The sequence below is a fragment of the Artibeus jamaicensis genome, unplaced genomic scaffold, assembly GCF_021234435.1.
Source record: "Artibeus jamaicensis isolate MK-2021 breed Jamaican fruit bat unplaced genomic scaffold, CSHL_Jam_final scaffold_614, whole genome shotgun sequence".
Lineage (NCBI taxonomy): Eukaryota > Metazoa > Chordata > Mammalia > Chiroptera > Phyllostomidae > Artibeus > Artibeus jamaicensis.
In genome coordinates, this window is record NW_026522050.1 from 7,374,071 (window position 1) to 7,388,972 (window position 14,902).

Genomic DNA, 14,902 nt, shown 5'->3' on the forward strand with positions numbered 1-14,902 from the left:
TGGAGACGAGAGCTAATAGAAAGTAAGTGGAGGACACACCACACAAAACAGAAGGGGTTTATCAGCTAACACACACTGTTCTACTGGGTCTGGCAATGTGCTGTGAGGCTCGGCTGCCCCTAGATCTTACTGCTGGGCATACCAGAAATGCAAAGCCCTAACTGCTGTGTACCCAGGCTACACATCAAGGTTGCTTTTGCAGTGAGCTGCCACTATTGATGAGGTAATGTTCCTGTAAACAAAGAAGAGACATGAATCTGCTTACCATTAAAGTGGTCCCCAAGACTCAGTGGTCCTCTCCTACAATGCATCCCACCGGTGTGCCTTTATCCTTCTAGACCCACCTGCATCAGATGGTATGGGGAACTAGTGTGAATATGAACTGTGGCTATTACTTTTGGTCTGAGTAATAATGTCCTCTGCTATTGATCTAAAAATCTTGTGTTTTATGTCCTAACCCCTCAAAGAGCAACAGGTTACCAGGCTACCTTTTTTCTCCCTGAAAGTATTTTTTATTATTTTTAAAATTAAATGAGTTAGGGTAACAATGCTAGTAAGATTATATGTTTCAAATGTATAATTCAATGATACATCATCAACATATTGCATTGTGTGCCCACCAACCAAAGTCAAATCTTTCATCACCATGTTTTACCCCATTTACCCTTCACTACCTCCCAACCCCCTTCACTTTGATAATCACCATATGACTGTCTGTGCCTATGAGTTTCATTTTTTTGCATATCATGTTTGTTCATGTGTTGCTTTCAGTTTTAAAAGCAATTCCTTCTGCAACTGCAACAAAAAGAGTAAATACGTAGTTAAAACTTAATTAAAGATGTGGACTCATCCATACTGAAAACAACAAAGCACCAGTAAAAAAGATAGAAAAAGACACAATGAAATGGAAAGACCTTCTGTGATCATGAACTGGAAAAATGAACATAGTTAAAATGTCCATATAACCTGGCTAGTTTTTAAATTGCCCAAAGTCCCACACACTTCTTGAAAATTCATATCCATTTTATTGGCAAAAATTTAAAAGGGATAACTCTGTATGCTTCTGCAGGGATAGGGGTCCTCTTGAGCCCTGCTGTAGCCTCTTGGGGAAACAATTTGAAGATGTCTAATATGTATTTGATGTGTGCTTGCAGGGAAATGAAAAACAACTGTGTATATCAGATAGGTACAGATTTTACATGTCAAGCAAATTAATTCAAGTGGTTTAAAAACAAATACTTTGAAAATTAAAAAAAACTTGAAAAATAACTAAATAAAACTATTTAAAATGTTTTTTAAATAACATTTAACTCACAAGAAAAATTAAAACAGATATTCTAGAATACGTGCAGGAAAAGGTTTAAAAATAAAGGAAATTCTAGCATTCTACCTAACTAAAGTTTCTTAGTTGTCACAAAATTTATCAATTCTTAGCTTTACCATGTGTCTCATAGAATATGAAACAAATGAGCTAAGAATTTAATTTAATAATTTATTTTAATGACCTCAACAAGCCTGTAAATATCAGAAGATGGACAATGATTTTTTCACATTGAAATTCATAACAATATGGATTTTAAAACATGCACTTCTGCAAATGTCCAAGATGATATTTTTTAAGTAAAGAGGTTTCAACAGAAATACAAACAAATAAAAGGACTTCATTGCTTTATGGAGAGAACAAGAAAATACCCCACAGGAAAGGAGAGAAAAGTTAACTGTTTAGAAAGGATGTTACTTTAATTGCCTGGAGTCCTCTCTCTTCTGCATGAGTCTAATGAGAGCATTTTTCACTTCTTTATTCCTAACACTGTAAATGAGTGGATTCAGTATGGGAATCACAATAGTATAAAAAACAGAAGCCACCTGATCTTTGCCCAAGGTATAGGACTTCCGTGGTTTTAAATATGTAAAAATTGTAGTGGCATAAAAGATGGTGACTCCCAGGAGATGGGAGGCACATGTAGAGAAGGCTTTTCGCTTTCCTGAAGTAGAAGTAATTTTCAGTACAGTAGCCAGAATGGACAGGTAAGACACAGATATTGTGATAAGAGATACCATTAGAGCAAAGCCAGCACAAATGAATATCATGATTTCCACATCACGTGTGTCAGTGCAGGACAGCTCTAGGATTGGGGACGTGTCACAGAAAAAGTGATGGATTACATTGGAGTCACAGAAATCCAGTCTGCTCATGAAAAACACATTGATCATAGAGTTTGTAAAGCCGACGAAATAGGACCCAAAAATGAGGCAGCAGCAGAGTCTTTTGGACATAACAACAGGGTAGTGCAGAGGATTGCAGATAGCTACATAGCGATCATACGCCATTGAGGAAAGAAGAAAACATTCAGTAACACCCAAGAAGACAAAAAAGTACATTTGGGTGAAGCAGTTTATGTATGAAATGTGCTTCGTGGAGGTCAGTAAGTTCTGTAAGGTTTTAGGTGTGATGGCTGTTGAGTAACTAAGGTCAAGAAATGACAAGTGACTGAGAAAAAAATACATGGGGGTATGAAGCTGGAGATCCAGGTGGATGATCAATGTCATCCCTGTGTTTCCCAGCACACTGATCAGGTAAATCATGAGAAATATGATAAAGAGGACCAGCTGGATCTCTTGAGATTCTGTCAACCCCATAAGGATGAAGTCAGACATGTGTGTGTTATTCCTTCTATCCATCCTGTTCAACCACTTCAAACTGTTGAAGTTTGAGAAATAAAGGTGATACCTGGCAGGAATGAGTTCATAAAGGTTTATTTTAATTAGTTTAATATTTCTGCAAATTAAGAATAATTAGCGGACTACAGAATATGATGGGAAATTACATTTGATTGCAAAGTATAGAAGTGGGCATATATTGACCCTTACACATGATATAGTAAAAACTATCATTTTTTATAAGTATGATAAGCCTGGCACTGTTCTAAATGTTTTTCTTCATTAACATATTTACTCCACATGAGAAGATTATACCATGGGTGTTATAGGCTCATTTTTAAAGATGAGTTAAATGGCACAGACAATTTAAGTAACTTATTGAGATTCAGAGCTATTAAATGTTGGTGCTGTCATTCTACCAAGATAGAGTGGCATCAGAGAACAGGCTCATTATACTGTATTTGTGATTATAATTGAAAAAACCTAAGGAAAAAACTTGATATATTATATAATGAACAATTATAAAATAGTTTTAATGCATGATTTACTATTCTTTTGTTTCAAAAAAGATTTAATAGTAATTTAAGATAATTTTCACCTTAGGGAACCAAAATTATAGACCACACATTAGTTTTAATTTGAAGAAGATATGTTTTCCTAAGTTGAGCATTCAAAATCTGATTTGTTCCAAAAATTATGTTTCAAAAACATGTACATTGCTTGTAGACCATAATTCTATCAACTCCATAGTTCTGGTTTCACAAAATCTGGCATTTCTTAGGGTAAGGCCTAAGTGATATTTTCAGGTACATATTTTGTAAAATGCCTTCTTTCTATATCATTCTAACTAAAATTCTTAAATTTTCAGAGTAACACTTACCAAGAGCCAAAGTCAGCGGAGAAAGAAAAACACCTTCTTCCAATATTATCAGGCAAGAAATTTGTCAATCTCAGCCTTTTCTCACAAATAAAACATGAAAACTACTCAAGTCAAAAATTTCTGCGATGTAGTTTTTCCTTTGAGTTAAATTCTGTGCAAACTTTTGTGCATTCATCTTGCTTTATTCTGAGTTTAAAAAGAGAAAAAATCAACTTAGAATTTTGTGAAGGCACTGGTCACACGGAAAATCTGCCCGGAAATTGTGTCTGAAAGGGAATTCAGGCAGCTACTGTGAACACAAGTGGAGCAGAGTATGTCTCATCCATCTTCCAGGGCACCTCATAATATACTGAGGATTGAGGATAAATAATGCAACATTGCTCTTCCCTGGGGACCAGTCTTCAAGGGAGCTTTTCTGGCACATTTCCAAAGACAAAAGCTCGGGGAGTAAATGTCATGTTTTGAGGGAACAGTTGCCTTTTTCCTTAAATGGCACACAATGAAGAACCTGGTTTCATCCTCTTTTGTGATCCTTTAAAGTTTCTAAGTGGGTTGGTGGAGAAGCCATTTATTTATTTATTTTTAAATTTATTTAATTGCTGTTCAAGTACAGTTTTCTGTCTTTTACCACCATCCCAGCCCACCCCCACAGTGCTCCCCACCTCCCTCCCATTTCCACCCCCCTTAGTTGTTTTCCATGTGTCCTTCATACTTGTTCCTGTAAATCGTTCTCCTTTCCCCCTGAAATTCCATCTCCTCTCCCCTCTGGTCACTGTCAGCCTGTTCTTTATTTATAGAGTCATCTGCAATGCAGACAGTATACAACAACTTTCAAACTCCCTTCTTCAGTGGACTACCCAAATCAGAAAGCCACTATAAAACCCAAAGGAGTCTTCACCTACTGCTTCAAATGGGGAGAGTTTAGTGTGAGGGTTGACATTTCACATTATGCATGTTGTTTAAAAGCTTTTTACCTCCTGACCCTGACTTTCAGGAAATGCAATGAAAGTGGCAGAATTGTCAGTCTGTAGGTCCTTGATGCAAAAAGGGAACTGCTGCTCTTTTGAGGGATGCCATCTCAATGGTGACTGTGGAAAGTCCAGATTGCCCAACATACTGGTAACCAATTTTTGGGGGGTCCCAACAGGTCTCTGGGCTTTAGGGAGTCAAATCTGTGCTTAAAGTGGAGAGGGGGGAAAGGACATAAAAGTGAATTTTAGTTTTCCCACATCACAAGGTGTCTGTGCCAAGGTGGCTAATGTGCGTCAACATCAAGGGATCCCTCCTCCCTGGAACCAAGAGGAAGTCTCTCAAAACTAGAAGGGAAAGGTATTTTTTTTCCCTATGTCAGTCCAGCTTTGCAGACATTCTATTAATATTATATGTTCTTCCCCCAGAAACAACAATGCAGTGTTCTGTGTGCTAACAATATAGCGTAAAAAAGTAAGACAAAATCCTGCATTTTAATAAAGCTTGATAAAAAGTTGTATTTCAAACTGTACCATCACCAGAAATACAGTTATCAAAAATGCACACACTTCACCTGGCCTCTCCACCACCTTCAGCTTTCTGTGCCTGATCTGTTTTGGCATCTCCATTTTCTGCAGGGTTATTCCCATCCTTGCCAGCATTAGTTTCCCCCTTTTTCTCTTAGGGTACTTTCTCTCCCTCTTTTGCAGGGGCCTTTTTAGGCTTGGGCTCTGGCTTTGGAGAAGCAGGTTTGGCCAATAACCTGGTGGATCTTCTCTGTGGTTCATCCTTCACCTTGGCTTTATCTCCTTTAAAATGCGCCTCAGACTCTCTTGGGCATGATGGTGACGGTAGGGAGACGTTGGGGCTGGAGGTGGGGATGCAGCAGCGGGTGGGCTTTGGTGGATCCAGGGGTCATTTGTGCCTCCTTTTCACACTACCAGGGCTCCAGAGAGGGGTTATAAAGTTTTCATATATAATCCAGAGTTTCTTCTTATATATGAATTAAAAATATAGAAATAAAGCTAAAATATTATGTGGAGAATTATTTTTCCAAGATGTAGAAGCAAAGGAATAATTTGAAAAGATATACACTGAGCCCTAGCTGGTATGGCTCAGGGTATTGAGTACTGGCCTACAAATCAAACAGTTGTTGGTTCAATTTCCAGTTTAGGGCACATGATTTGCAGGCCAGGTTCCCAGTTAGAGGTGTGCAAGAGGCAATCACACTTTGATGTTTCTCTCCTTCTCTTTCTCCCTCTCTTCCCCTCTATAGATGATGATAGATAGATAGATAAAAAGTTATACACTGAAAATAAGTTTAAAATATTCTTGTGAATATTGGGTCATTTCATGAAAATGAAACCATTCTTCTTGCAGATATAAAAGTGACCTTGACTGCCCTGGAGAGAAGGACTTAGCTGGTTGGAGTGTCATTCCATACAACAAAAAGTTTTGGCCTCAGTTCCCTGTCAGGGTAGAAAAGTTGATTGCATATTTGATCCCCAGTAGGGGTACATATAAGAAGCAACCAATCAATGTTTCTATGTCACATTGATGTTTCTCTCTTTTGTTCTGTCTTTCCCTTCCTCTCTTTCTAAAATCAATAAACATACACTTTGGTGAGGATTTTTAAAACATCTATTAAAAGGAACTTTTATAGGAAAGTCTATAATACTCCAGAAATTCAGAAGATAATTTTTTGGTATGGATAAAGATCCACTTTTTAAATGTTATTATTTATTGTTTTTATTTCCATTACCATTTATTCTTCTTATGCCCTCATCCTCTTCCATTCTACTCACCCCCTCCCCAGCAGTCACCACACTACTGTTCCTGTCCATGGGTCCTTTTTCTTTTGGGCTCAATGGCTCCAACCCCCAAATCCAAAAGAGTGGTCAGCTTCCTCTCTATCTACGAATCTGTTTCTATTTTGCTTACTAGTTCAGTTAGTGAAACCATATGGTATTCATCTTTCTCTGACTGGCTTATTTAACTTAGCATAATGTTCCCCAGGTCCATCCAGGCTGTAGCAAAGGTAAAATTTTCTTTTTTTATGGCCAAGTAGTATTCCATCATGTAAATTACCATAGTTATTTTATCTATTCATCTACTCATGGACACTTGGCTGACTTTTTTTAATTAGTAAAATAAAAAAAAATTAAAGTTCACTTTAAAAAACAATGATGCACTTTATTTTAATAATTTGTTCTGTACAACAAAAGAAACCATCAACAAAATGAAAAGGGCACCTATTGAATGGAGTAACATATTTACCAATGATACATCTGACTAGGGGGTTTAATCTCCAAAGAATGTGGAAAACTTACACAACTCGACACCAGAAAATCAAACAACCCAATTAAGAAATAGTCAAAGGATCTGAATAGACACTTCTCCAAAAGAGGACATACGGATGGTCAGAAGACATGGGGGGACAACTTTACCCACAAAGTCTCCCCATCCACCACAGATGAAAGTAAACACTACCAAGACATGATCTGCTTGAGGAGGAAAGGTGACTGATCCCTCAAGGAGCAGGGGCCAAGAGCCCCCTGCTCAAGAGGCTTTTATTAGGTTCTTTTGCACAAGAATACAGGGAAGGATCAAACAATAGATAGCATTCAAAGAACTATGAGGGCTCATTCTCAGTCAGGGTCAGATAGGTAAGGAGCCATAAAACTTTTGAAGCACAAATTTCTTGCTTGGACCCTTATTATGTAAATGAGAGCATTCTAAACAAAGCAGGTTTCACAAGATTTTAACATATTCTTTCTTAGGCCTGATCACCCGGGGAACCTGCCCTTTCCAGCACAGGGCTGCACCACCTTCCCCATCATAGGTTTTTAGGCTTAAGTGGATCAGAGCCAGGAAGTGCTCCTCCCAGACGGAAATGTGGACTCTGACTCTGTCACAATAACAAGGATATGAGGGTTCATTGCTCTCTCATTGTCGCAGCCCCTCAAGTCCTTCCCTGATAGCCTTCCAAGTGATTGTGTTTGGCTTAGGTTGCCCCTCTCTGTGCGAGGAGGCTTATCTATCGTGGACATTGACCATGCTTTGGGGGCAGGGGAGTAAGTTGAGGCAGTGTTTGCTACCAGAGACAAGCTTTGTCTCCTGTGGCTCACATTTCAGAGGTCACTCACTTAGTCTTAGCCATGGGAGGCAGTTACAATCCCTGAAACCAGGCAGAGCGGTTCCCAACAAAGAAATGTTGTAGACGATTGGCGGGTAAATACACACTCTCGGAGTCCGGAACCGAATTGATAAAAATTTTAATAGCCAAAGATTTTTCCTGCGCAGGGGCGAACTTCCCCAACTGTGACCGGAGTCACGTAGCTACTCAGAGCTACAAAATGGAAGTCGCGCCTGGCTTACAGACTACTGGGTATTTATATTTTCTAGCAAGCAAGCAAAGGCATACAGAAGCAGAGGTGGCGGTTAGCTATTGGCTTATTTAAAAACGGTGAGGGTCCCTGATTGGTGGGTGCTGCTGCTGGCAGGCACTTTCTGGCGGGCAGGTTAGTTACCTTATTTGGCTAGAATTTTAAACCCAATTGTTCCCGGATGTTTGTTCATTACCCTGTTCCAGGAACTGCAGATTTAGGGTTGGGTAATGCCCTAGCTGTAATTTTCCTAGCTGGGTATAACAGAAATATTCAGTGTCACTAATCATCATAGAGATACAAATTCAAAGCACAATGATTAGATGTCATCTCACACCTGTCAGAATGGCCATCATCAATAACAAACAACAAGTGCTGGTGACAATATAAAAGAAGGAGAACCCTCGTTCACTGTTGGAACAAGGAATGTTACTGGAATGCAGACTAGCCAGTACTATGGAAAAGAGTATGGAGTTTCCTCAAAAATTTTAAAATCAAATTGTCTTTTGACCCAGTGATCCCAGTTTTTGCTCATCAAGATGCAAAGATAAGGGCCCTGTTGATAAGACCACACTATAGCCTTTTGGGTAACAATTTGACAATCTAATATATATTGGTGCATACTTTTGGAGAAATTCCACAAATTGCATACATCAAATATGTACAGATTTTACTTGTCAAGTATACTTCAATAAAGTGGTTTTCAAAAAAACACATACATGGAAAATGAAAAAGTGTGTTTTTAAATAACCCTTAAATAAAAGAAAGATAAAAGAAATTCCATATTATGTGCAGGAAAACAATTTAAATATAAAGAAAATTTTAGGACTTCCGCCAAGATGGAGACATAGGTGGAGATGCTGTGCCTTCTCACACAACCAAGTTTAGAGACAACTAAATATTAGCAACAGAAAACATAACCAGAACACAGAAAATTGAACTTTTCGGAATTTGTTAACAACAAATTCTTCAGCTTGACCAGTAAGGGGCGAAACCAGCAGCTGGTGGAGCGGGGTTGCACAGGAAAACTTGGTCAGAAGGACTCAGGCGCACGGAATCCAGGCGCAGGGTTGGACCTAGTGAGCGACTGAGCAAGTGACCACGGGGAAACAGTGAGGGAGCAGGGCTGTGGGTTGACTGTGGTCGCACATCTGTGCATGGATAGACAAGCCAGGGAGTGCGCGATTGGACTGGGACCCAGCGGGTCCCAGTGGCTAGCAGCAGCGGAAGGCGCCGCCATTTCCCTGCTCTGACCCCACCTCCACATACAGCGTCATAACCCAGCGACTCTGAGTGGCCCGGCCCCAGTGAACCAACTAAGGCTCTGCTCTCACCCAGCGGCGCAAAACAGCAGAGGAGGTCGCCATTTCCCCGTTTGGACCACGCCCCCACATGCAGCCTCACAACCCAGCGACCTGAGAGTCCAAGGCTCCGCTCCTCAGCTTCTCATACTTAACGGGTGAGAACAGACCAAAAAATGGCTCAAGAAGATCTCAAAGCCCCAGAGCCTATAAATCTAAGCAATGAAGAAATAGCAAAACTCTCAGACGCACAGTTTAAAACACTGGTGACCAGGATCCTCACAGAACTGGTTGATTATAGCCACAAATTAGACAAACATATGAAGGCGAAACTAATTGAAATGAATGGAATTGCACAGGAAACCAATAGTGATGAAAAGGAAACTGGGTCTCAAATCAATGGAGTGGACCAGAAGAAAGCAAATAATGGCCAAACAGAAAAGAGCGAAGAAGCAAGAATTCAAAAAAATGAGGAGAGTCTTAGGAACCTCCAAGACATCTTTAAACGCTCCAACATCCGAATTATAGGGGTACGAGAAGGGGGAAAGGCACAGCCACCAGTGGAAAACTTATTTGAACAAATAATAAAGGAGAATTTCCCCAATCTGGCAAAGGAAATAGACTTCCAGGAAATCCAGGAAGCTCAGAGAGTCCCAAAGAAGTTGGACCCAAGAAGAAACACACCAAGGCACATCATCATTATATTAGCCAAGATTAAAATGAAGGAGAGAATCCTAGAAGCAGCAAGAGCTAAGGGGACGGTCACCTACAAAGGAGTCCCCATCAGACTGTCAGCAGATTTCTCAAAAGAGACCTTACAGGCAAGAAGGGGCTGGAAAGAGGTATTCCAAGTCATGAAAACCAAAGACCTACAACCAAGATTGCTCTATCCAGCAAAACTTTCATTTAGAATGGAAGGACAGATAAAGTGCTTCTCAGATAAGATCAAATTCAAGGAGTTCATCATCACCAAGCCCTTATTATATGAAATGTTAAAGGGACTTACCTAAGAAAAAGAAGTTAAAAAAACATGAACAGTGAAAGGACAGCAAACTCAGTTATTAACAACCATACCTAAAACAAAAGCAAACTAAAAGGACAGCTAGATCAGGAGTGGAAACATAGAAATGAAGATCTCAAGGAGGGTTAGCAACAGGGGAGTGGGAGGAGGAGAAGCGGGGAGAAGGTACAGAAAATAAGTAGCATAGATAGTTGATAGAAAATAGATGGGGGGGGCAAGAATAGTATGGGAAATATAGAATCTGAAGGACTTGAGACACATGGTCATAAACTAAAGGGGGGTAATGAGGATGGGGAGGTAGGGTGTAGGGGAATGAAGGGGGGGAATAGAACAACTGTAATGGCATAATCAATAAAAAATATTTAAAAAAAGAGAAAATTTTTGCATTCTACCTAAGTTCTAGTTTGCCACAAAATGTATCAATTTTTAGGTTTACAACATGTCTTGTAGAATATAAAACAAACAAGTTAAGAATTTAAATAATTTATTTTTAATGCCCACAAGTAGCCTATAAATATTGAGAAAAAGGCAATAAATTTTAACATACATGGAATATCAAAAGAAAGTTTATTGAGCTTTATTGCCACATCATAGAAAGGTAAAGATTTAAAATTTTTAGAAAGTGGCCACTAAAGATATATCACTGCACAAAGATTTTTCAATTGGTGAATTTACAAAATTTCAGTTCCAAAGCATTCTATCATAAAAGTCTTGACCTTTTGCCCATATACCAAAAACTCATTCATCTCTGAATTCAATGACAAATATTAAGCATGTAAATATGTACAGAAAACTGCAAAAGATAAATACAAAATGACAGAAATCTTGCTTATATATGTAATAGATGCATATACCTACTTTCATAACCAGTGATCTAGAAGACCACAAAGAAAACTGTTAACAGTTGCTAAAATATTTCCATTTCCTTAATTCTTCAAAGTTATCCAAATCTTTTTCGATGTTAACATATACAGTTCTGATTCAAAAATTGTAAATGCTTTTCTTATTCTTGTTCTAGTACAATTGTCTCCATTTTCCCCCCATTACTCCCCTGCCAGCCCAGCCATCCCCACCTCCCTCCCCTGATCCTATTTCAACTTGGTTTTGTCCATGTGTCCTTGTAGTTGTTCTGAGTTTTCCCTTAGTTGTTCGTGTGTTTGTCAATTAAATTAACCAAAACTAATTTATAAAACACAGGTGAATAATCCCTAAGAGAAAGCCATTGTGCATTAAAAATATTGGAGGAATAGAAATATTCTAATGATAATTTTCAGCATTTATCACTAGTGCCTTAAATGATTTAATGTTTATTATAACTGTATGGACCTGGATATATTAATTGTCTTGTGCAGTTGTGGAAATGGAAATGTCAACGTTTCAGTGATTTTTTAAGGCTTACACAGCTAAAAGAGGAGGAGATATAGAATATAAATCTTCAAATGTTTGGCTCCAAAGGCAGTGCTCCTAATTACTCTGCTATATTTCTTCTCTATATAATACATGATGTGGTTTCTGAAACTATGATCAGCATATCAAAACTGATCTCTCTAGCTCGCAACAAAATTATCTGTCATTGGAGAATGTATAGTAATTTCCGTGCTGTATTTTAATATATAACATTCATATTTTTGCATTTTGTGGGTAAGTTGCCCTTAAAAACAATGGACCTGTTTATAACACATATTTTATGCATTGCAATTATAATATGAATTCCAAAGGACATATTTTTGGAGATGTCTAATATCATATTTGATTAAGTAAAAGATGGTTCAACAGAAATACAAACAAGTACAAGGACTTCATTGTTTTTTAGAGAGAAGAAGAAAATACCCCACAGGAAAGGAGAGAAAAGTTAACTGTTCAGAAAGGATGTTACTTTAATTGCCTGGAGTCCTCTCTCTTCTGCATGAGTCTAATGAGAGCATTTTTCACTTCTTTATTCCTAAGACTGTAAATGAGTGGATTCAGCATGGGAATCACAATAGTATAAAAAACAGAAGCCACCTGATCTTTGCCCAAGGTATAGGACTTCCGTGGTTTTAAATATGTAAAAATTGTAGTGGCATAAAAGATGGTGACTCCCAGGAGATGGGAGGCACATGTAGAGAAGGCTTTTCGCTTTCCTGAAGTAGAAGTAATTTTCAGTACAGTAGCCAGAATGGACAGGTAAGACACAGATATTGTGATAAGAGATACCATTAGAGTAGAGCCAGCAAAAATGAATATTATGATTTCCACGTCACGTGTGTCAGTGCAGGACAGCTCTAGGATTGGGGACGTGTCACAGAAAAAGTGATGGATTACATTGGAGTCACAGAAATCCAGTCTGCTCATGCAAAGAACATTGGTAATGGATTCTGTAAAGCCAATGAAATAGACCCCAAAGATGAGGCAGCAGCAGAGTCTTTTGGACATAACAACAGGGTAGTGCAGAGGACTGCAGATAGCTACATAGCGATCATAGGCCATTGAGGAGAGAAGGAGGCACTCAGTGGTACCCAAGAAGATAAAAAAGTACATTTGAGTGAAACAGCTTATGTATGAAATGTGCTTCGTGGAGGTCAGTAAGTTCTGTAAGGTTTTAGGTGTGATGGCTGTTGAGTAACTAAGATCAAGAAATGACAAGTGACTGAGAAAAAAATACATGGGGGTGTGAAGCTGGAGATCCAGGTGGATGATCAATATCATCCCTGTGTTTCCAAGCACACTGATCAGGTAAATCATGAGAAATATGATAAAGAGGACCAGCTGGATCTCTTGAGATTCTGTCAGCCCCATAAGGATGAAGTCAGACACGTGTGTGTTATTCCTTCTATCCATTCTGTTCAACCACTTCAAACTGTTGAGAAATAAAGGTGATACCTGGCAGGAATGAGTTCATAAAGGTTTATTTCAATTAGTTTAATATTTCTACAAATTAAGAATAATTAGCGGGCTACAGAATATGATGAGAAATTACATTTGATTGCAAAGTATAGAAGTGGGCATATATTGACCCTTACACATGATATAGTAAAAACTATCATTTTTTATAATTATGATAAGCCTGGCGCTGCTGTAAATATTTTCTTCATTAACATATTTACTCCACATGAGAAGATTATACCATGGGTGTTATAGGCTCATTTTTAAAGATGAGTTAAATGGCACAGACAATTTAAGTAACTTATTGAGAGTCAGAGCTATTAAATGTTGGTGCTGTCACTTTACCAAGACAGAGTGACTTAAGAGAACAGGCTCATTATACTGTATCTCTGTTTATAATTTTAGAAAGTGTAAAGAAAATGGTTGGTGTATAATAATAATAGAAAAAGAATTTTAATGCATCATGTAGTCTTCTTTTGTTTAGAAAATTATTTAATGGTAATCACAAATAAATTTCAAATGCAGGAGATCAAAATTACAGACCACATATTAGTATTAATATTCAGAAGATATGTTTCCTGAGGTAGAGCATTTAAAATCTGATTTCTTCAAAAGATATTTTTAAAACATGTATCTTACTTATAGAACATAATTGCATCAACACTACACTTCTGGTTTCACAGAATGTGGCATTACTTAGGGTAAGGTCTAAGTGATATGTAAATGTATACTTTTTAGGTAATACCCCTGCTTTATCTGACCCTAACTAAAACTCTTAAATTTTGAAACTAATACTTACCAAGAGCCAAAGATGGTTGAGGAAAAACAAACCTTCTTCCAATATTATCAGGCAAGAAATTTGTCAACCTCAGCCTTTTCTCACAAATAAAACATGAAAACTATTCAAGTCAAAAATTTCTGCGATGTAGTTTTTCCTTTGAGTTAAATTCTGTGCAAACTTTTGTGCATTCATCTTGCTTTATTCTGAGTTTAAAAAGAGAAAAAATGAACTTAGAATTTTGTGAAGGCACTGGTCACACGGAAAATCTGCCCGGAAATTGTGTCTGAAAGGGAATTCAGGCAGCTACTGTGAACACAAGTGGAGCAGAGTATGTCTCGTCCATCTTCCAGGGCACCTCATAATATACTGAGGATTGAGATAATGCAACATTGCTCTTCCCTGGGGACCAGTCTCCAAGGGAGTTTTCTGGCGCATTTCCAAGGACAAAAGCTCGGGGAGTAAATGTCATATTTTGAGGAAATAGTTGCCTTTTTCCTTAGATGGCACGCAGTGAAGAACCTGGTTTCATCCTCTTTTGTGATCCTTTAAAGTTTCTAAGTAGGTTGGTGGAGAAGCCATTTATAGAGACATCTGCAATTGCTCTGTAACTGAAACCATCAAGGATGGGATAATTAAATTTTCACAATGAAGCATCCTCATGTTTACATGTGTGATGCTATCATACTATCACTGTTCATTAGAAAATAATTAGAATGCAATAAAATTCAAAGAACAAAATGAGAACAGGTCTGAATTTTTGGAGGATTTTGATGTATTTCCCCCAATTATTTTTTTATGTTTATTAATGCATATGTGTGTATCTACAGTTTTGCATAATTACGATTACACTGTATGTTTAAACTCTGGCCCTCATTTTGTGACAAAGATTCCATGACACCCCATGACCAATGTTACATCAGCCTTTGATAAACCCACAATGTGTTGTCGTATGTATGGACTTGTACCCCATCGCTAACTTCTCTCTAAATGGGCCATCGGCTGACAAGTGTCCTAGAGCATGACAAGGAAAATACGATG

The 14,902-nt window shown here is 38.1% G+C and overlaps 2 protein-coding genes and 1 pseudogene across 2 annotated transcripts; all 3 read right to left on the reverse strand.

Annotated features, from left to right (window-relative positions):
• Nucleotides 1–1,734: 1,734 nt before the first annotated feature.
• LOC119061705 (olfactory receptor 8H1) lies at nt 1,735–2,682 on the reverse strand. Its single transcript, XM_037162338.2, has one exon. It carries the CDS (start codon nt 2,680–2,682, stop codon nt 1,735–1,737), a length of 948 nt encoding a protein of 315 aa, XP_037018233.2.
• Nucleotides 2,683–5,080: 2,398 nt separating this feature from the next.
• LOC119059601 (non-histone chromosomal protein HMG-17-like) lies at nt 5,081–6,472 on the reverse strand (annotated as a pseudogene).
• A 5,618-nt stretch (nt 6,473–12,090) lies between these two features.
• On the reverse strand, nt 12,091–13,038 carry LOC119054070 (olfactory receptor 8H1-like). The gene has a single exon (XM_037151899.2). The coding sequence runs from the start codon at nt 13,036–13,038 to the stop codon at nt 12,091–12,093; it is 948 nt and encodes a 315-aa protein (XP_037007794.2).
• Between the last annotated feature and the right edge of the window lie 1,864 nt (nt 13,039–14,902).